Here is a 21,299-nt window from a genome sequence, read left to right as displayed (position 1 = left end):
TAAAAAAATACAAATCACATCAATATTATTTTATTTTACAAATTGTAAAGTTCAAATTGTTTTTATTAGCTTGTTCAATTAAAAATGTGGCGCCTCATCCTTCCCGCTAACTCTCAAGCAAATAAATTTAAGAGCCCAAATCTGTCTTACATCCATGTCATCAATCCTAAGAAAAGCTATAAAACCAATCAAACATCGCCACGTCCTTAAAAACCTCCTTTTGATTTCATCCGTTAGATCAAAATACACAACAGACTGAAATCAACGCATTTCCAAACTCCAAAAGCCATCATCAATCCGTGCCTTCCCTCATCCTCCAATAACATCAAACCTTTACTCCCTATAAATACAATTCACAACTCAAACCAATTCTTCATCTCACCACAAAAATCTCTCTCTCTCTCTCTCTCTCTAAAAAACAATCCAATTCAAAAAACTTCGAAGCTTTCCCTCTAATCTCATTAATGGCGCCGAAAGCCGAGAAGAAGCCCGCCGAGAAGGCCGCCGCCGCCGAGAAAGCTCCGGCGGAGAAGAAGCCAAAAGCTGGGAAGAAGCTACCAAAGGAGGCCGGAGCAGCCGCCGGAGACAAGAAGAAGAAGCGACACAAAAAGAGCGTCGAAACCTACAAGATCTACATCTTCAAGGTTCTGAAGCAAGTTCATCCTGATATCGGAATATCAAGCAAAGCTATGAGTATCATGAACAGCTTCATCAATGACATCTTCGAGAAGCTGGCTCAGGAATCTGCTCGACTCGCTCGGTACAATAAGAAGCCGACGATTACTTCTCGCGAGATTCAGACTGCTGTGAGACTTGTTCTTCCTGGTGAATTGGCTAAGCATGCTGTTTCTGAGGGTACTAAGGCTGTTACCAAGTTTACTAGCTCTTAATTTAGGTTTTAATTGTGAGTTTTAGGGATTAGGGTTTGGTTGTTCAAATTTGGGTAAATTTGGAATTGAATTATGGTGGTTATTATGTAACTAATCTTACAAATTAATGGAAATGCTTTTGTCAAATCTGTGTTGTTTAATTTCTTTTTTTTGTTTTTGGTGTTTCAATTTCAAATACTCTGTATTTTTAATTTTCTGAAATCGTTTTGACATTATTCTGCAATTTCTTTATGAAACATTCTTTGTAAATTTGGTGAATTATTTATTTAAGTGATTATTTACAAATAATTCAGATAAAAGTATTTAAGTGATTATTTACTGTTACAGTAAATTTGGTGAATTATTTAAGTGATTATTCACATTAACTGTCTGTAATGAGCATTGTATACTGTTTTTACCAGAAACAACACAAGAATAGAAGTTTAAGGTTTTGGGATCAAGCATACACGTTTCATCAGGGACTAGGGAGCCTCTTAAGCCTGGAAGTGGAGGGGTTCATGACTCCATGTTCACCTTAGGGTATATAAGTGGTTTTTACATTACTAACATGATTTTTTGCCTCTTACTAATCTTACAAGTGCTTATGGCAATAGAGACTAGCGAGTGAAAAAGAAAGAAAAAACCAAACAAACAAACAAACATTATATAAAAAGAAAACACTATGTTGCCGAGTTAGTAAGGGTGTATTCTATTCACCTGATTTTTCACTAATTTGAACTGAACTTATTAAAATTTATTTTAGTTGTAATTTGAACTTGGCAACCCTTATCGGAACTTTTGTTTCTTGAACTAAATTGATCTGAACTTATCTCAACTTAATTAAACTTATTAGACTTGAAATAAGTGAATAAAACATGCTTTTAAGTGTTGGATATAGCAATGCTTAGGAAATGTGAAAGTAGACCTGATTAAAGTTGGCCTAGCCCAAAACATGATGGGTTTAGGCAAGAATTTTGGGGGGCCCAACACATTTTTTTTTTATTATAAATAATATTTGGGATTTAGGCACCACGAAATTACAAATTAAACTAAAAATTAGTTTTGGATTAATTTTGGCCCAAAATGGGCCTTTTTTACATTTATGCGAAGCTTTCACTCTTCTTTTTTGGGATAGTGTTTTGTCCGATAAGATATAAAAGTTTTATTTTGTTTAAATATGAGTATTTAAAAAAAGATGTTTGAAGTTCTTTCCCTTTTGTTTTACATTAAAAAGAATCTTCATGTAAGTATCACCACACTTATATGAAAAGGAGAGTTGGGTAACTTATTTTGGCGTGACAATATGGTTGATTTGGAGATGGCGTAATTGTTTACTTTGTGTACAATAGGAGGGATGAGATTCCTCTAGAACTTGGAGCTTTTTACAGGTAAGATATGAAGAGGCTAGAAAAGCGAAATGAAGCATTTTGGCGCATGGAGATGTGAAGAAAAGTTGCAGAGTTCAAGCTAACATAGCATGGCAAGCCCCGGATTTTGGTTGGTATACTCTTAATAGCAATGGAGCGGCGAAAGGAGATTTAAGACCGGGAGTAACTATCAGAGATTACTCTGGTAATTTTGTATAGGCGTTTTCGAGCAATTTTGCATTTTGCACAACGTTTAGAGTAGAGGTGATGGCCTTAACTAGAGGGTTGGAATTGGCGAAAAATTTGCAGATTGAGAAGCTAGAGGTGATGGATAACCTTCCTTGTGTTCAAGCATTGAAAAGGCAGGACCAAGAGGTGAGAATGTTCATGACATTCATTATTGTAAGCAGATGCTCAATGATTCAAGTTGAGAGTTTTGAACAAATCCGTGGTTGGACCACCAATCTACTACGCTATTTTATTCTCTAAAAACATGAGCCACTCTTGTCGTCCAACTTGAAATTATTTATGATGTACCGTTAGACCTTAATCGTATTAAAGGAGGATTCTAGGGGTGTGACTTTTCCATACTTTGTCCCTCTGTAGTAGGTTGTTTTTGGTTTGCTTTTTTGCTTTTTTTTTTTCTTGGATTTGTTCCTCTTTTGAATATAAAAAAAAAAAAAAAAGTGAGAAAAACAAATTTAATAGTAAAATTTACAAACGAAGGGAGTATAATAAGACATTTTTGATAGGATTCAACTAATGAGATGTTTACCTTTGTTTTTCATTTTAAATATTTAATTGTCACATAAGCTAAGCAAAATCAAATGAGATTTGAGAGTAAAATAATTAACAGTGAGATTTAAAAGTAAAAAATTAAATCGCCACCTAAACAAAATTTTAGTGATTGAGTTTATTTAATTGATCAAAATTTATAATTTCGGAAAATACTCCATAAATTATTTAGAAAACAAAAAATTATCTTTAATAATTTATCCAAATTTCCTACAAATGTGAAAAGATTTTAAAAATTATACTTAAAAAATATCGTGCATAAACCTAATTAATTGTAATTTTGTTTTTATATCTCTTTAATAAACTTTAGGATTTCTTACACTTTGGAGGTTCTCAATTTCTTTCTCTGCAAGTCTCAAAAAAATTTCATCTCCTTCACTTTCTCTCTCATCGGAAATCTCCTGCAGAACTCTCTCTAATGTCGACCGAAGAAGAGGTTAAACGTAAGGCCGCCATTGCCGAGTACAATAAGAAGCTCCTTCAACATCGGGAGCTTGAATCTCGCAGCAGGAAAGGTTTTACGTTCTAAATCCCTAATTTTGCCTAATTTTTTTCTACTTTTATCAATTTTAGGGTTTTGAATTTGCTCCTAGGTTTAATTTCTTTGTCGGTGTGTTTGTTTTGCATTTACAACAGCGAAATTGTTTGAATTTATATCTATTTTGGCCTCGAAACTGTGAAATTGGATGAATTTGTTGTCGTATTAGTTAGATTATGTGGTGAGGATGCATTATCTAGTTAAATCGAAGTGGAATTTGACAAATTTGAGTTTAATTTTTGATTTTATGTTTGAATTTGTGGAATTGTTTTTTTAGTTTTGTGATTCCTGGCAATTATTACCGTATGTAATTATAAGATTCTAGTGGATGTGACATAGATTGTTCGTTTTCGGAGAAATTTAAGTGAATTTCTGTAGTTTATTAGTTTATATAAGGCTTACATATGAATTGTGCTGCGAATCTGCAATAAACCTGCCTAGCAAGAAGGCTGCTGTTTGCTAACTCTAAGCTAAGCTGTTTACATCAATACCTGATCAGCATTTTAGCTAAACTAAGCTGTTTACATCAATATGAGTTTTGTTCTAATAGCGTGGCTATTTCACTAATTGGTTTCATTAAAAGTCAAGAATAAAGTTCAATTACCATCAAGAACTCATAAAGTTGAGAATCCTGCTATGGCTTTATTATGCCTTGCCTTGTTTTTGGTTGATACTAATTGGTGTTTTTACACCACTTTCTTCATTGGGTCCTCCTTTGAAGTTGTTGTGAATCCTTGGGATGTCATGGACCATGGTCACTTAACCTTGTTAAGTCAATTGGCAATTCCAAATTGCTTCGTAAACTGTATTAAACTAGTCTTTTGGTCAAGCTACATAAATTCATGAATGGGGGCCTCAGTAAGCATTAAGTGAACAACCAATTTGTGCTCAATGCTTTCGCTATTTTTTTTTTCCTTTTTTTTTTGGTTCTTGTTTTTGTGAAAGTTTGTTCAGTGTAAATTGCATGCCTTTGACATTCTAACAAAATTTCCCTTTAGTTTTTTTTTTTATTTGTTTAACACTGAAACTCAAATCAGTGCTTACTCCGTATTAAAATAATTTAGTGAGGGCATTTAAAAAAAAAAAAAAAAACGTTATTTCTAGTGGCAATAGTGCTGGTTTTATAAAACTGCCCTTTAGGTTTTTTGTTAGAAACTTAAAATTTTAACCCGTGCTATTTAAAATAACTGAACAAGAGTAATGTGGAAAAACCACAAGTTTCTTCAATTTTTGAGAGTCGTTTATAAAATGTAAGATGCTCGGAGATCTGGTTCAAAACTTCAAATAGTGGCTTTGAGTCCTAGTTATCACTACGAAATATACCAGCAATTACAATGAGGCAGTGAAGAGGTTTAAAAGAGCTCAGAGGAGGTTGAGTTGTGTTTACCTTTTCATCATATGGAAAGGTTGCTTGGTGTTTATGTTAGTATTTTGCTGTATCCTACTGCAGATCAATTGTGCTGTCATTTTGTTATGTTACGTTCTTGGGTTTTTGGCTGTTGCTAACATATTGGAAATCTATATTCTCAGTGAAGGATGAGCTGCGAAGTGCGAAAAAGGAGTACACTAAAACAGAGGATGATCTAAAGTCGCTTCAGAGTGTTGGACAGATCATTGGAGAAGTCCTTAGACCTCTTGACAATGAGAGATGTAATTGATCTCTTTATCTCTTCTTGTCTGTTTTAGCGCTAAATCTGGTTGTGGCTAATGGTATACAAGTATATTATTCTGGTTCATTGCCTTATGGCACCTAGGGTGTGTTGTTTTTCTGCCAATATACTTTTTCTGCCGATCTCTTCCATAATTAGCAGGATTAGAGTTGTGCTAATTCCACTGAGGTGCCCACGTGTTTTGCATGCTTAATAGCAGGCTTTTTTTTTTTTTTTTTAAATTTTATACTTCTTATTTTTTTATTTAGTTATTGTTATTATTTTTTCAAGGATCATTAGTGATGAAAATGCTTTTGTTCTATTCAGTGTCCTTTTTGCATCATATTGTTCTATTTATTCAACTGTTGTAACTTGTAAGTGTACGTATAAATGTATAATATCAAATTGTCAACAACCTTTTTGCCACATCACCTTTTCTTTCGTTACCTAGTACCGAACAGATTCAATCTTATAGGTGACTGAGCAATGTGTTTATGTTTGCCAGTAATTGTGAAAGCTAGCAGTGGACCAAGGTATGTGGTTGGTTGTCGTAGCAAAGTGGACAAGGAAAAGCTAACTTCTGGAACACGAGTGGTACTTGACATGACCACCCTCACCATTATGCGTGCTCTTCCACGTGAAGTAAGTTTTGCTTCTCTTATGGTGTCTGTTTTATTCTGCTCGCATCTGAGTTAGTGTTGTTTTCTTAATTATGCTTAGTCTGTTGTGAACCTGTGATAAAAATGGCAGTGTTGCAGACATCTTAAGTAAGTGACTAGTGTTAGCATCCTCAACGAGTTTCTGCAAAGGTCTTTAAAATTTACTGGCCTTGCCTCTTGATGTGAGCACTGAGCAGCATACTCTGCAGATGTACATGTATGGTTGATTGGTTGGGGATTAGGTAGGAAGTATTGGCAAGATGTCTCTGACTCCTTGCAACTTTAGGAGGTCATGCACTCATGTGCTATATTTAATGGCTTCACCTTTTTATTTTATTAAAATTATGTATGTTAGCAGTTGTTGTGTAAGCACAAACCCACAATGTCAAAGACAGAGGAACCTATATAGATATACTCACATGCCCATTTGGGATTCTATGCATCTGGCTTTATATCAGTGAGAATTTTCTGGTGAATCTATTGGAGCTACTGAAGGAGAATATTTGAGATCTTCACTGCATTAGAAGCCTATCTTCTATGGGGATTCTTAACTAGCATCACTAATTATTAGGCTAAAGCATCCATTCTTTCAGCATGCTTTTCTGAATCCTGCTTATTACAACAAGATTCATTCTTTTGGATGATTCTTTTATGTCTTTCAGTCTTTGTCTGTGTTAGGGCATTTCCCTTAGTAACCTATGTCTTACATGGAGTTGAAAACATAAGTAGCTTAGTTCAGTATACTATATTTTACTCGGATTTAACCAGAGAACACTAAATCTTACCCAAATTATATGACCCAGAGTAGCTTTATCAGAATTCCTCTGTGCCCTCTCCTAATAATTGCCATGTTTCAAATGGTACATTTGTAGACTTTAAATGTGGCTATCCCAACAGTTTAATCGGATCCAAAGAATAGGTGCTCAAGTTTGCAAAGCACTATTTAGTTGTGTAATGCTTGTACTTGTAAAGTGAGAATGCAATATTGTAGCTTTAAAACATGGTAGAAACATTTTATATTTTTACAATGATAACTTATGAGATACGTTACTTGGACACGCTGTTTTGGCCACTGTACTTTGGTTGATAAGACCTGACACTGATCCCGGTACGAAATCCTGATCAAATACATCAGCTGGCAATATGAAGAGAAGAAGGATTTTGGGCATTTAGTCGTTGGGCGTTGTACTCTACATTTCCACCTTTTCCTTACTTTCTCTCATCACATGGATTTTTCTTTCCTTTTAACCTGTAGTTGCTTATTGAGCCCAGCAGAATTTAATAAAGCAAACTTTAAATGATTTAAAAACACACAACTTTTATAAAAAGAAATTATGATAATAGAATAATCTCATAATCTAGGAGGACTAGGACGGTGTCCTTGTATCCTAAAGTTTCAGAACTGTTGTATGGACACTGAGAATTGCACTCGTAATCAAACCCTAGTCCATGTAACATAGCCTACGAAATACTATAGTTCTGCTTGCCATGTCACTTTGTGGTATTGTTATGTTCTCATATATTTCATTTACAGGTTGATCCAGTTGTATATAATATGCTTCATGAAGATCCTGGGAATATAAGCTATTCTGCTGTAGGAGGGTTGTCTGATCAAATCCGAGAACTGAGGGAATCCATTGAGCTCCCACTAATGAATCCTGAGCTTTTCATTCGAGTGGGAATCAAACCTCCAAAGGTATGGACTTTTGTGTGGGACTCTACTTTGTTGATTTGTGTCCTTTCTAGGTCTTTTTGGTGTTTTGGTTCCTTTTGTTGCTATTTGTTGGGCTGAAACAAAATTTTGTGTTTACATCTCCTTTACAGGGTGTTCTTCTCTATGGGCCTCCAGGAACTGGCAAGACATTGTTAGCTCGAGCTATAGCTAGTAATATAGATGCAAATTTCCTAAAGGTATCAAAGCATATGCCATTTATCCTCAAAACCTTATTTCATTTATGAGATGCTAACGTGTTAATAACTGTTATTTCTTCTTCATTTTAAAGGTGGTATCAAGTGCTATCATAGATAAGTACATTGGTGAAAGTGCAAGACTGATCCGTGAAATGTTTAATTATGCTAGAGAACACCAGGTGAGATAACAGCATTTAACTTATTTATCACTATATAGGATACTGGTTTAAATGGTCTCTTATAGTTTGTTTCTGTTATCAGCCCTGCATCATCTTCATGGACGAGATTGATGCCATAGGAGGTCGTCGATTCAGTGAAGGCACAAGTGCTGACCGTGAAATTCAGAGAACCCTAATGGAATTGCTAAATCAACTTGATGGATTTGATCAACTGGGCAAGGTATTCTGACTGAAACAAAATTGTGGAGAAATCTTGTTATGTTGCTGCATAGCAATTGATCAATGTATTTGGGAGTTAGGGACCCCTTTGACCACATAGTAATTCGTAACTGCAGGTGAAAATGATCATGGCTACAAACAGGCCAGACGTGCTGGACCCAGCACTTCTCCGTCCAGGGCGTCTGGATAGGAAGATAGAGATTCCATTGCCAAATGAACAGTCGAGAATGGAAATTCTCAAAATTCATGCTGCTGGCATTGCCAAACATGGTGAGATCGACTATGAAGCAGTTGTCAAACTAGCAGAGGTGATCTTCTAATTCGTAGAGACTTGCATATCTTTCTTTGATACCACACCTGAATCTGTGTTAAATATGCTCGGTTTTTTTTCAGGGATTTAATGGGGCTGATCTACGGAACGTTTGTACTGAAGCTGGCATGTCAGCTATACGCGCTGAGAGAGATTATGTGATTCATGAAGACTTCATGAAGGTAAAGTTTTTCACCTTTGGAGCATTAAATATCAGAGCTCACCTTTGGAGTATATACACCCTAGTACAAAAGAGAGGAGTGATAAGCCTAAGCACAATAAATTTTAATTTTCACTTTCGTTATGCACTCTCCACTAAGCTGTCAATCTCGTTATGTGGCTAAAATGATGAAATCAGTAAAATGACAACGTCGCAATTTGACCATTAACGTGGAATTGTGAAGGTATTTTGATGTGATTGAATTACTTATGTTGTTTATTTGTTCTGCAGGCCGTGAGAAAGCTAAATGAAGCAAAAAAACTAGAGTCGAGTGCTACCTATTCTGCAGATTTTGGAAAGGATTAGTACTGAAATTTCTTATAGTATTTTGTTGTATCATGGATTATTCAAGTTGCAACTACGGATTTTTTTTTTCAATGAACAATCGTTAGCTATACAACAAATCAACAGTCGCTTGATTTGCTCAACTCAAGTTCCTTTGTTATTTCTTTTAGGTTCGGATTACATTTAAATATTTTTCTATCTTCAATTATTAATGCTTATAAAATTATAATTCTTTCTATCTTAGACTCAATCATTTTCCTTGGCATACATTTAAGATACTACTAAAAAGCCTGGTTGTATTGTAAAAGCTTCTGTTGTTACAATATTTTTCTAATGTTACATTTAACTATTAAATGATGTCACATACTTAAATACAGTTAAAATGGACAATAATATCAATACCAACAAATATTCCGATATTACGAAAAACTTGCATAATGATACACCACAAACACCAACCTTTTATTCCTAAAGATTTCAGATTCACTCCCTTTATAAACTTCTGCTGACTTGCAGTGGTTGTTTGTGAAGTCGAAGGTGCTTCTTGTTATGTCTATGATGTTCAATGTAATATTTGAGGCAGGACAGACGGGAATTTCATATATTGTAATACTCGTATAAATTCGTAATAGGATTCATCAAATACCCTAATGCTGCTGTAATACACTGACAGTCTTACAATTTTTTGGTATTATTTGATAAACGTAGCAGGATTCTTGGTCCTCAGATGCAATGCCTACTATTTTTCGTTATTTTACTTGTAGAATAGGATTCTTGGTCCTTAGATGCAATGCTCAAAACCGAAGACTGTTTATAAAGTCTTTTCCTTTGTGTGCCCAGTTGGCCAGCTTCCAATTGATAATTGATTCGATGAGCAAGGCTCGCATATATTTACTAGACTAGCATGTATCTACTGGTAATTCTTGCAGAGCTTAGTTTTACCTCTGTAATCAAATTTGGTGCAATGGCTCTTTTGCGGACCTCTTTGATCTTGAAAGTGTCCAACTACTTCAGCCAGTTTGGCAGCTTGGCATTCATTGAGAATTTCTCCAACTTAGCTTAGCTTAGAGTATCTGGTCAAATCAAGTGATTAACTAGGGCTGTGACTGAGGTAAATTGGATAGTTTGCTCGACAGCGCTCAAGCTGGAGCCTCAAGTGGAATCGTACGAGCCTTAGTCTGAATCTCACAGTGCCAACATAATAGATAGATCTTGCTAGACAGCCAGAGACTAATTAGTGTTCAAATATGTGGTAAGCAGGTGCTCCTAAGCTGGTGTGGTCTCTGTATAATCCCCTGTTTATATGATGCCACTCTCTGTGCTTCACTCTCAAGAAAATGCTGCCTCTTATCAGTAACTGGTTTTGGTGTTCACTTGAGAATATAATAAGCATCAGTTCTTGTGGCCGAGCCGTTGTACAAATTCAACCAAATTGCTTTGTTAGTTGTGTTCCTTATTAGGTATAATTTAGGAAGATTGATGTACTCATCCCTGAAGGTCTGTTCGCCGCTACTGACGGCCAAAAAATTATCTCCCAACCAGCAACATAATGTAATAACATTCATGATTGATCACATTTGGTTCAGTTTGTCCACTCCTGAGGGCCAAAATATCATTTCCTAGCAGCTCAGGTAAGTACTAAGGTCCGTTATGGTCGAAGTCTAGGTAGTGATGGCGATCCCTGAAGATTCATCCGCTACTAGAGTTCCCGAGCAACATAGTGAAGGTCCATAATGTTATAGCATTAGGGTCATGGTGGCGATTCCCGAAGATTCATCCGCTACTACAGAAGAGTGCTAATTAGATGAGAACAGAAGTGAAACAACATTTGACAATGTACACAAATTATAGAGATTTACAAGTGACACTTAAAAGCGTTTTTATTACTGATCGTACCATCATATGATATAGAATATCACAATAAATTACATAAAATTTAGTTAGTACCAAGAAAGGAGCAGCCAAAACCTATGGGTTATAAATCTTAAGATAGTCTAGAAATGGTAATTATTTTATGTTAGCAAAAAAGGGTTATAAAACAAACGTCTTAAAACTAGAGTTACATTAGTACTGTAATTATACAAGAGAAGTTGAGGAAGGAAAGTTCAAATCTTTCTTTAAGAAGCAGCAGCTAAAGGTGGTGGTAAAGGTGGAACTCCTTGGAAATGCGTCAATGGCATCGATGTGCTCGACTCGTTCGATTCCTCTGCGTCTTCGTCTTCCTCTTCCTCGGCATCCCAAAGGAAGTGCGCATACGATGCAAGAACGTAACTGCAAGACGAAATAAATTCAATGACATAATGTTAGGTCCAAACAAACAAACTCTTTCTCAGCCTACTAAACCAAAAAAGCCTTTGGTTCTGAATTAATAGTCACGTTGATAGTGTAATTTAAACGCGCAAAGGATTACTCACCAGTCATAAGGGGCTGCTTTGACTGCTTGATCAAAGTAACTCTCGGCCCTTGAAGAGTCTTTGTGAGTTTGCCAAATTAAATCAGCATAGAGTGATAAAACACTTCCATCACCTGGATTTGCTAGTATTGCTCTTCCACAATATTCTTCTGCTTTTGCATAATCACCTTTTACCTGTTTCCAATCACAATTTCACAAATTAGAATACATCACCATAAAACAAACTTAAAATAAATAAATAAAAGCTGATTTTGGGCTTTGTAACATTGCTAAGTCCATAAAATTCTGTATGAGAATCTCACAATAACATAGCGAACTCTCAAACTAGATCTACATTCTAGTACTACCATTTTTTCATTCTTACTTGAACACAACACTTAATGAGCCGATTTCGATATATGAGACGGAATTATAATAATTTAATTTATCCACTCTAAAGATAGATCTCTTTTAAATAAATAAAAAATAATAAATAAATTACCTCCTTTAAAAATCTAGCATAATTGCCCAAAATGAGTGAATTTCCAGGATTAGCCTGAATCATAGTCTGATAATACAAATCGGTATTCTCTCCACTGCCATGATTCGAATCCCAATTACCAAACCCGAACCCGAACCCATTTCCACGGTCGGATCCTCCACCATTTCCCAACCCACTTCCATCGCAATCTCTCTCCTCCACGTCATCATCCTCTTCTTCCTCAACCACTCTCTCTCTTAAACCCAACCCACTATTCATCAACAACCTCGAACCAGAACCCGAACCCGGCCCAGACTCCGACCCAATACCCGTCCCAAACGGGCTAGGTTTGGGTGAAACAGCAGTGAGATGACGTAGATCAGATTCAGACGAAGCTCGGATCATTCTAGAAGTACAAGACGACGTCGTAATGGAGAGGCAAGATTTGGGTTCGGGTGAAGAAGAAGTGGATGACCCGGATGAAGTATGGGTTGGGCCCCATGAATTTAGAAGTGGTGTTGATGAACTTCGTAGTAGCATTTTTTTTTTTTTTTTTGAGAGAGAAAAATGGAAAGTCGGATTTTTTTTAGGAGTGTGAATTTATTTTTAGTTTGGCGATGATAATAAGAAGAGAGAGAAGGAGTGATTTATATAGGAAAAATCTTGTGCGTTGATTTTATAGGAACGCGGTAGGAAAGAATTGACGGAATGGACGGTGGTGAGTGTGATGAATTCTGACTCAGTACTCCTTCCGTCTCAATTTACTTGTTCATTATTAATTTCACTTTAGAAATAACTAATGTTATCGAATGCCTCTTTAATTTTAGTGTGGAGATTTAATCTCTACTTTCTTTCTATTTAAGGTAAGGTAAATCTTACACAATGGATAGGGGAGTAATGGAGTATGTAGTAATTTACAATGGATGAAGTTTTTTTAGTTTCGCTTCTTAATCTTTAACTAGTGTGTATCCTGAGCGATGCCCCGAATTGCTAGTTTGTGTACTTCTTGCTTTAATTTAACAATTATGTTAAACTATTTGTATAGTTAGTATGTGTAGTGGTTTGGACGTAGCCTCGGATGTCACCTCTTTTTTTTTTTTTTTAACATCATATTTATTTATATTCTAATCTTGTGAAAAATAAATGAATTATATTACCTCTAATTTACTTAATAAATGAAAGGAATATATAATATTATGTGAAACTTGAAACATTAATAATAGTTGATTGAGATGGTAAAAGTATTACCTATATATATTGGAGGTTATGGGTTCTAATCTTGTTCAAAGCATATTTTATTTTGTTAAATAAAGTGGCTACTTACGTGGCGCATATACTTTAAATGATGACGTGACATTGTGACATAGCACACATATCTTGAAGAGTGCCACTTAACACCGTTCTAATTAACAATGGACGGAGTTTTTAATTTATAGGTATATTTTGAGGTCTAAAGATAAATGGTTTTATGATCAAAGAGCTCTTCTTTCAAATATTTAATAATGTTTCCACATTTGGGAATTCCTTAAATTAAGTAAAAATAAAATATCTGCAATTTATTACAGTATTTATTTATTTCTTTGGACATTGGCCCTTGATAATAAATTAACAAAAAGTTAAACGTGTTAATTATTTATAAACGGATGGAGTAACATCGTTTGGTTGACAAAAAAACATGGGAAGTTAAAATTCCTAAGAATTTAAATTTCCTTGTGTTGTTTGGTTGACAAAATGGGAGAAGTTAGTTACCTAGGGGGACCTAGGTAGGTGGAACTTGCTATGAGAATTTTCACTTTCCTTGATAAACCAAACACAATTTAGTATTTCCTAAAATTTCCACTTTCAAGGAATTTGCAATTCCCACATTTAGCCAAACGACACCAAAGAATCCCTCCTCACGAGGGGAATTTCTAATGTAAATGTTTTTGTAAGTAAATAAAAATGGTGGGTGTGGGGTTTGAACCCCAAAAATACTTGGTATATTGGAATCTCAATAAGTCGTACAGTAAAAGCACGTGTGTGGTATGGAATGAAGTAAGAAAGTAGATCACCATTTTTGCCTTTATCTTAGGTAGGGTTGTCTCTTTTTGTTGAAGAATTATTAATGAAGTATGGCCTAGTACATACATTACTCAGTGTAGTACAGCAATTTGCTATGACTAGAAGCCCAACACCGCAGAAATTTATACGGCCTTAGTTGACTCGTTACAAGTGACGACATTATTGTACCTCTTTCATTTTACTATTTTCTCATTTTTACCTTTTTCTCTATTTTTCTATTATTTTATTTATACAAAAACATTGAATTTTAAAACCCTAGTATTTGTATATGGGGTCTTAGGTGGTCAAGACCTTAGGCCTCATAGAGCTATAGAGGTAGGGCCGCTAACACAATGTAAAAAAGTCGTAATTTTATCTGTTTAATTTAATAGTCGTAATTTACACTCTTAACTATAATTTGTACAAATGATAGTTTTTGAGGCTATCTATTCAATTAGGATTATGTTGTCGAATTTCTACATCCCAACTGTGAAATGAATTTGTTCAATATCAAACAATTTTAGTTGAGAGACTTGAGAGAATATTAGATGTCAATCATGTCATCCATAGAGTTTCTAAAACACAAACTATTGGTTGCGGACGTTCGCACCCAACAGTTCGTGCGGCAACCTTTCCCCTTCAAACACATACCCGACGAAGATGACGAAGTGCGATTTGCGATGGATGGTGGACGAAGATGACGGTGGACGAAACTACTGCAATCGAAACTACTGGCTGAGTGCTGATTGATTTCTATTGCTTCACCATCGCACCACCAAATCGGCTTCTCATTCCAAATCGAAACTACTGCAATCGAATTTGTGCGATTTCCGGGGTGATTGGCTACGATGGTGTTAATTTGGAGGTTGTTGGCTGCGGTGGTGTGAGTTTGGAGGTGGTTGGCTGCGGTGGTGTGAGTCGTTCGAGTTGGTGTGAGTTTGGAGGTGGTTTGGTGGTTGGTGGTTGGTGGGTGCGGTGGGTTCGGTGAACGGTGAGATCGGTGGGTTGGTGGTTGGCTGCGGTGGTGCGAGTTTGGAGGTGGTTCGGTGGATTGGTGGTTGGCTGCTACGAACTGCGATGGTGTGAGTTTGGGGGTGGTGAAGAGTGAGGGAGTGCATGAGTAGTTTGGCTGATACATTTTTTTGTTGTTGGTTGATACATTATTCATTTGAAAGAAAGAGAGGAAAAGGAGAGAGAAGGAAATAAAATACATTGTATGTTATTAATCATATTAGTCAACAAAGGATATGATGCATATCAGCCATTAAAATGAACATATCATCCAATTGATGTCTGATATCAGTCAATATTAGGGACATATCAGACATTAATAAAAACGTATCATCCAACAAAAGGAATATATTAGCCAACAAAAAATACATATTAGCTAACAAAAGGAATATATCAGCCAACAAGAGGTACTTATCAGCCAACAAAGGAAGCATATCAGCCAACTAAAGGATGAAATCAGCAAACAAAAGCAACATGTAAGCCAACAAAATAAACATATCAGCCAACAAAATGAAACATATAAGCCAACGATTAAAATATACATATCAGCTAACAAAATAAATTTATCAGCCAACAAAATAAACATATAAGCCAAATGATGTCTGATATCAATCAACAAAAGGAAAAAAAAAACCATATCAGCCAACAAAAGGAATATATTAGCCAACACAAAAACCATATCAGCCAACAAATGAAACATATCAGCCAACAAGTAAAATATATCAGCCAAGCCTCCCGCACCAAATTTACGTGCGGACGTCCGCACCCAATACCTTCTCATTTCTAAAATTGGTTTGTCCTTTATAACCATTTGTTTTTCGCGATCTTTATAAAATATGGGAGATTGCTAATAGCTATAATTATACAAAGTATAAAAGTTAGATATTTTGATTATATATGTACATTTATACAAACACTTCCCTTCACCTTTTAAGTGAATCACTTTGACCAACACGCGTGTTAATTATTAATGCACAACTTTCACTATCAATATCTTTTATGATTCATTAGTAAAAAAATTATAAAAACTTGATATTATGAAAATATGTATTATTACTAATTCAATAATATTTTACAAAATAAAAATTACATTTTTATATTATTTACAATCCTTGATTAAATTAATACAAGTATATAAACAGTGCACAAGTCAAAATGATTCATGACAAGTGTATATTTTTTTACAAAGTAAAATAGTCTCTAAATAGTGAAGTCAATATCAAATTCCTTACAATTATTGGCACATTTAAAGTGTTGTAAGTGTCAAAGACGAAATGCCAAAAATTATGGAATGGTCTATATTTTCTAGGGCATGGCCCTCCATTATTTATGAACTTTTTTCTTCACGTGAATTGAAAAATCTTGACCGTTCGATAAGCTTAATTGCTCTTAAACGTGCAAGATTTTGCATACTATGTGAAAAATCCTATCCAACGGCCCATATCCAATTATATCATGTGATTTGTATATTTCTTAAAATAAATTTCACCAAACTAAAAATAAATTATGAAAGCTGCTTTCAATCTTCCTTCATAAATCATAAGTTCATAGCAACTTCTCTCATTTCTTTGATCCCTCACCTACTATCCTTTCTTATACCCCATACTCATTTCTCATACAAGTATATTTTCTAGACATGTTTTTTACAATTAATATTTTTTGTTTACATTTATCAAATTATAATTTTATCAATTAATACATCTAATTATCAATAAGTTATGAACAAGTAAAATTACATTCTTATTTTTTTTAAAATATACATTTAGCTGAATCTAATAAAATTCTACGTGATTATATTTTATAATAATTACAAATCACAAAAACTAATCATGATAGAGTTTGTATTTATTTTGTCTATAGTTGCTGTTGAAACTTCAAATGGATGAAATTCTATAAAATTCGTTTATGAAATGTTGCATGACCTAATATAATACGGAGTACTTAGAACTCATCATAGTTGTTGAAGTATATCCTACCAAATAACACATGTAAGCGTCCTATATTGATAAAAGTTGAGAGAGTTAAAATACTTTATAAGGCTAAGGGGCCAAACCTCCTATAATCATATGGTTTTGGATGGAACTTCCTTTGGACTTGTGAAGTGGACTCTCTCTCAAGGTTTGCGGGTGTAGCCCAGACCCGTATTTAACATGGTATCATAGCCTCTCTAATTTCTAGAGATTTTTGTTCGATCTAGGTTTGTTCTTCCGTTATTTTTTTTCTTTCTTTTCCGCAAATTTGTGAGTTTGCGGTTTCGATTTTATTTCTTTTACACAAAATTTGGTTTGGTCGAATTTAGGGTCTCAAATCCCTAATTTCTGTTTGTTTATTCAAGTGTGTGTAGCGCTTAATCCGATTGATTTAGGTGTGCCCATTGCAGTGTGTGCTATGGTGTACGTTTTCTTGCTTTGTGCTTCCATTGTGTGTGTATTTTTGGTGATTTGTTCGTCGTGTGTTGAGGAGTAATGGTTAGTGGGGGTGATTATACTTCTAAAAATTCCTGGCAAACAAGTTCGCAAGAGGTGATTAACGGTGATCGTGCTTCTGCTCTCGCTTTAACTAATGAACAATGGGTGCAATTCTTGAAAGCAATTAAGGCTTCTAAATCCTTTGCTTCCTCCGATGATATATCATCTCATGGTATCAGAGCCAGACTCACGGTTGAGAACCTTTAACGGCTTGAGTGTATTGCTAGGCCCATGGTTTGGGACCTTTAATGACATGTCTGGGCCAAATTGAATTGGATCATGTGATCCTTGAGTTTAAAAGATCTTACATGTAAGGGGGAGTATTGAAGTATATCTTACCAAATAAAACATATAAGCGTCCCACATTGATAAAAGTTGAGAGAGTTAAAACACTTTATAAGGCTAAGAGGCCAAACCTACTATAGCCATATGGTTTTGAGATGAAACATTCTTTGGACTTGTGAAGTGGAATCTCTCTCTTGATTTGCAGGTGCGGCCCACACCCGTATTTAACAATAGTCACTACTTTGAATCGAGGTATTGCTGAATATTTCGTATCTCTTCTACTTTATATCACATTATCACTCATCCATATAATTAACATGTTTACTCTATATTATTCATCATCACAATAATTTTGTAAATTCACAAATTGAGAATTTTAAAATTCAATTTTTATCGTCATATGTATCAATGCATCATGCATGCTCCCGATTAAACATATAAACTCAATCGACCCCCAAACGTAAATGAAGGAAGTATAGCAACATTTATACACCACACACAAAGCTCTACGGTAAATAGAGGGGAAAATTAATTTTTGACATTTAGTAAGATCTTAATTGGACGGTTAGAATGTTAGATATTGATTGTCATGATTCATGATTATAAAAAGAAAAATCAATATTTCAATCACTTTCACTTTACATAAACATCGCTGGCGAGTTTTATTTAGGTGCGAGATAAAGATGGGCGATTTTCTCAAAATGTTAAAGTACTAAAATACCCTTTAAATTTGTCATAAATTACGAATCTTACCAATGATTCTATTTCAGTGGCTTCAATAACCGTTGATTTTTGCAATTATTTTTTAATAAAATGTTGTAGTTTGTCGGGCCCACATAGCATATAGTACAGCTGGACATCACATTATTGGGGCCCACAGTGATATCAGTTGCACGGTGATCATCAGCCCAAAATCAAATGATAGGCTTCAATTAAGTACTCCATATAAATTCAGTTTTATTCAGTCCATATTATACGAAAGTATTACGAGCATTGTGTACTCCGTATTCATTGCTTTTTGTACGGACAAATCTATTTATTATACGAGTATAAGTTATACTACGGAATACTCTCCTATCCCTTTATTTTTGCCCCATTAGACTTTGAGGACAATCTCCAACACACGTATTAAAACGTTTACATCTCCATATTCATATATGTAAAAAAAATATAAAAAGTTAATACTGTATTAATTAAATTTACAATGAAACGAACCAAACAAGATCCCACATGAGTACATGACTATATTTCCTTTTGTAGAACAACGAAAATTTATAACCAAAATTTACAAAGTTTGACCCAGATTTTGACAATGGGGCAAAAAAATAGGGACGGAGGGAGTATAATTTAAATATGGATGCTTGTGACTTGTGAAAATTTTAAGTTCTGACCAAGTCTGTAATGTAGTATTGTGAGCTGTAACAGAAATGCTTTTAATATTCAAATTTTTGTCATTTTATATGTATTTCTTGTTTACATCATAACAATGCTATTGGTATTGTGATAGTTTTTTTTTTTTTTTTTTTTTTTTTCCTCTAATTAATACGGAGTAGTTATTCTTAAATCTCTAATAATGCGGGTTCATCCTCTCACAATAATGAAAAAGATTATACGCATGGATTTAGCTATGTAATGAGTTTGGTGATAAGTTATAGCTTGTGAGCTTTTACTTGCTTACTTGCATAGCAAGTAATATTCAAGACTCCAAACAAAAATAATTTCGATTAGTAGTCGTTTTATGCATATTTGCTTCTTTGAGTCTGTTTAAAGATATTGTACTAATATCAATTAACATCAAAATGTAATGAACTTTAGATGTAAAAAGAGTACCTATAGGCAGAGATGATTGTAGAGATTATTATACACATTCGGGTGCACGATATATCAATGAGATATTTTGTTCTCATTTTGATAATTGTTTTTAATCATCAAATAAGGAGCAAAAATTAACTTTGTGTTAGTTGGGTACACGATATACTCGGGTGCGTATAAAATATTTCATCGATTGTAGCACACTTGTCACCCACTCGAAAAGTTGCCCAAGTGTATTTACCCGTAAGTATAGTACTCGGAGTATAATTCAACGCAAGTGTTCAATATATCAATTCGATAAATCAAATCATCACGTGATTCACGTCGTAGTCACATGCTACGCAATCAACAGAATGGAATATTATTAACAAACTAATTAAACAATTGGCCCTTGAAACTTGAAAGTGTATGGACCGTATGCCACTAACCATAAGGAGCCAAGGCTTAAGGTAATAATGACCATATTTTAGAATTGATATATAGAAGAGTTGATTCCTTCAAATTTAAAAGAAAAAAAAAAAAAAGGATGAAATGAATTTTTATTGTGTCGAATTTGAAGGGGGAAAAAAATCAAATTTTTTTAAAGAAAAAATCACATGATGATAATGATTATTTTTAATGAAACTTAAAAAACTACAAGTATTCCGTATCTATTTTTCACACTATAACTCTATAAGCATTAAATATGTTCTCAATTGCGGGAAAAGAATTGTTCAACAAAAAAATTATTTGTAATTTGTTCCTACTTGTAACATATAATGAATGTCTCATGATCTTGTAGTTTGGACGATATGAATTTAAGTGCTTTAATTCATCAAAACGTGGGGAATATGACTGTGAGATAAATAACTGAGGCTTGTGATGAAAATTTTAATTCCCTTTCTTGCCTTGTTAATTAATTAGGGATGTGATGCAATCCAAGAGTTTTAAAAACGTTAAGATGCCGAACAAACTTGGAGTGAGAGTTTTGTTTAGCAAACGTCTTCTAAAGTGTTAAGTATATACTTCGTACTTCTTAAGCATACACAGTAGCATATTTATCTTAAAAATTTGAACCATTGAACTGTATTTACCTTAAACTATTTGTCACATTGTTCAAGTCTAATATGATGACTATTTTTTTTTTTTTTCAAATGTTATAAAATAAATTATGACTATAAATTTCGTTACGAATATTACTCAGGAACCTGTAACGACCCTTTCAATCCATCATTCTATGAAGAAATAGTAGCCAATAATGTCAAGCTCTAAACTCATATTAAAGATTTAAAGATGATACTAAGAAGATAATCATGCATGAATGCAACAAAGAAGGGTTGAATTAGATTGCTTTGCCAAAAAAACATTTGAGGTTGATATCAAACATAAAACGATTTAACATTTAGGGCTGTCCAATTCACACAAATGTCAAAATGTATATTTGGGCCCTGGTGTAACAATAAAGTTTTTGAGTGAAGAATATTATTTGCTAAGTAGCCCAAAACAAATTGTATACTGCATCCCCAAATAATATTCTTTGTAAATAATTCATTAACATTGGTAAGTAACCTACTAGTATTAGTCATAGTGATTTTTGACTCCATAAATTTTACCACTGTACCACAGTATGATTTTAAATAAACACCAAAAAAAAAAAAAAAACATTATGATTTAAAAAAATATATACCATCAAGCTAGCCAAAAAAAGTTGCATTTAATTTAAGACACCGTTGATAAATGATAATATCAAATGGAAAATCTACTTTTAAAGCACACAATATAAAAAATTAATTTAATAAAGCAAAATTAAAATTAGCACTTGAATTAATA

General features: G+C 34.3%; 3 protein-coding genes across 3 annotated transcripts; 2 read left to right on the top strand and 1 right to left on the bottom strand.

The window, feature by feature from the left end:
* The first annotated feature begins 361 nt into the window (after positions 1 to 361).
* Positions 362 to 1,016, top strand: LOC110707960 (histone H2B-like). The gene has a single exon (XM_021886052.1). It carries the CDS (start codon positions 465 to 467, stop codon positions 888 to 890), a length of 426 nt encoding a protein of 141 aa, XP_021741744.1. The 5' UTR covers positions 362 to 464; the 3' UTR covers positions 891 to 1,016.
* Positions 1,017 to 3,332: 2,316 nt separating this feature from the next.
* Positions 3,333 to 9,235, top strand: LOC110707959 (26S proteasome regulatory subunit 10B homolog A-like). Its single transcript, XM_021886050.1, has 10 exons — positions 3,333 to 3,546; positions 5,100 to 5,219; positions 5,724 to 5,860; positions 7,412 to 7,573; positions 7,702 to 7,788; positions 7,881 to 7,967; positions 8,050 to 8,187; positions 8,303 to 8,494; positions 8,580 to 8,678; positions 8,948 to 9,235. The coding sequence occupies exons 1-10, from the start codon at positions 3,450 to 3,452 to the stop codon at positions 9,020 to 9,022; spliced, it is 1,194 nt and encodes a 397-aa protein (XP_021741742.1). The 5' UTR covers positions 3,333 to 3,449; the 3' UTR covers positions 9,023 to 9,235.
* A 1,628-nt stretch (positions 9,236 to 10,863) lies between these two features.
* LOC110707958 lies at positions 10,864 to 12,594 on the bottom strand. The gene is made up of 3 exons (XM_021886049.1): positions 11,896 to 12,594; positions 11,416 to 11,588; positions 10,864 to 11,272 (listed from the first exon to the last, which is right to left on the bottom strand). Exons 1-3 carry the CDS (start codon positions 12,412 to 12,414, stop codon positions 11,119 to 11,121), a joined length of 846 nt encoding a protein of 281 aa, XP_021741741.1. The 5' UTR covers positions 12,415 to 12,594; the 3' UTR covers positions 10,864 to 11,118.
* Between the last annotated feature and the right edge of the window lie 8,705 nt (positions 12,595 to 21,299).

Source organism: Chenopodium quinoa, unplaced genomic scaffold (assembly GCF_001683475.1).
Source record: "Chenopodium quinoa cultivar QQ74 unplaced genomic scaffold, ASM168347v1, whole genome shotgun sequence".
Classification (NCBI taxonomy): Eukaryota; Viridiplantae; Streptophyta; class Magnoliopsida; order Caryophyllales; family Amaranthaceae; genus Chenopodium; species Chenopodium quinoa.
Note: the sequence above shows the minus strand (reverse complement) of the source record. Positions and strands in the feature narration are given on the sequence as shown.

What these genes read in the sequence shown, in the direction of transcription:
- LOC110707960 (XM_021886052.1), top strand. Translation starts at nt 465, where the DNA reads ATGGCGCCGAAAGCCGAGAAGAAGCCCGCCGAGAAGGCCGCCGCCGCC.
- LOC110707959 (XM_021886050.1), top strand. Translation starts at nt 3,450, where the DNA reads ATGTCGACCGAAGAAGAGGTTAAACGTAAGGCCGCCATTGCCGAGTAC. An exon ending in TGCGTGCTCTTCCACGTGAA is followed by an intron (nt 5,861 to 7,411) that starts GTAAGTTTTGCT and finishes TTTCATTTACAG; the next exon opens with GTTGATCCAGTTGTATATAA. An exon ending in GATTTGATCAACTGGGCAAG is followed by an intron (nt 8,188 to 8,302) that starts GTATTCTGACTG and finishes TCGTAACTGCAG; the next exon opens with GTGAAAATGATCATGGCTAC.
- LOC110707958 (XM_021886049.1), bottom strand. Translation starts at nt 12,414, where the DNA reads ATGCTACTACGAAGTTCATCAACACCACTTCTAAATTCATGGGGCCCA. An exon ending in ATGCTAGATTTTTAAAGGAG is followed by an intron (nt 11,589 to 11,895) that starts GTAATTTATTTA and finishes GATTGGAAACAG; the next exon opens with GTAAAAGGTGATTATGCAAA. An exon ending in AAAGCAGCCCCTTATGACTG is followed by an intron (nt 11,273 to 11,415) that starts GTGAGTAATCCT and finishes TTCGTCTTGCAG; the next exon opens with TTACGTTCTTGCATCGTATG.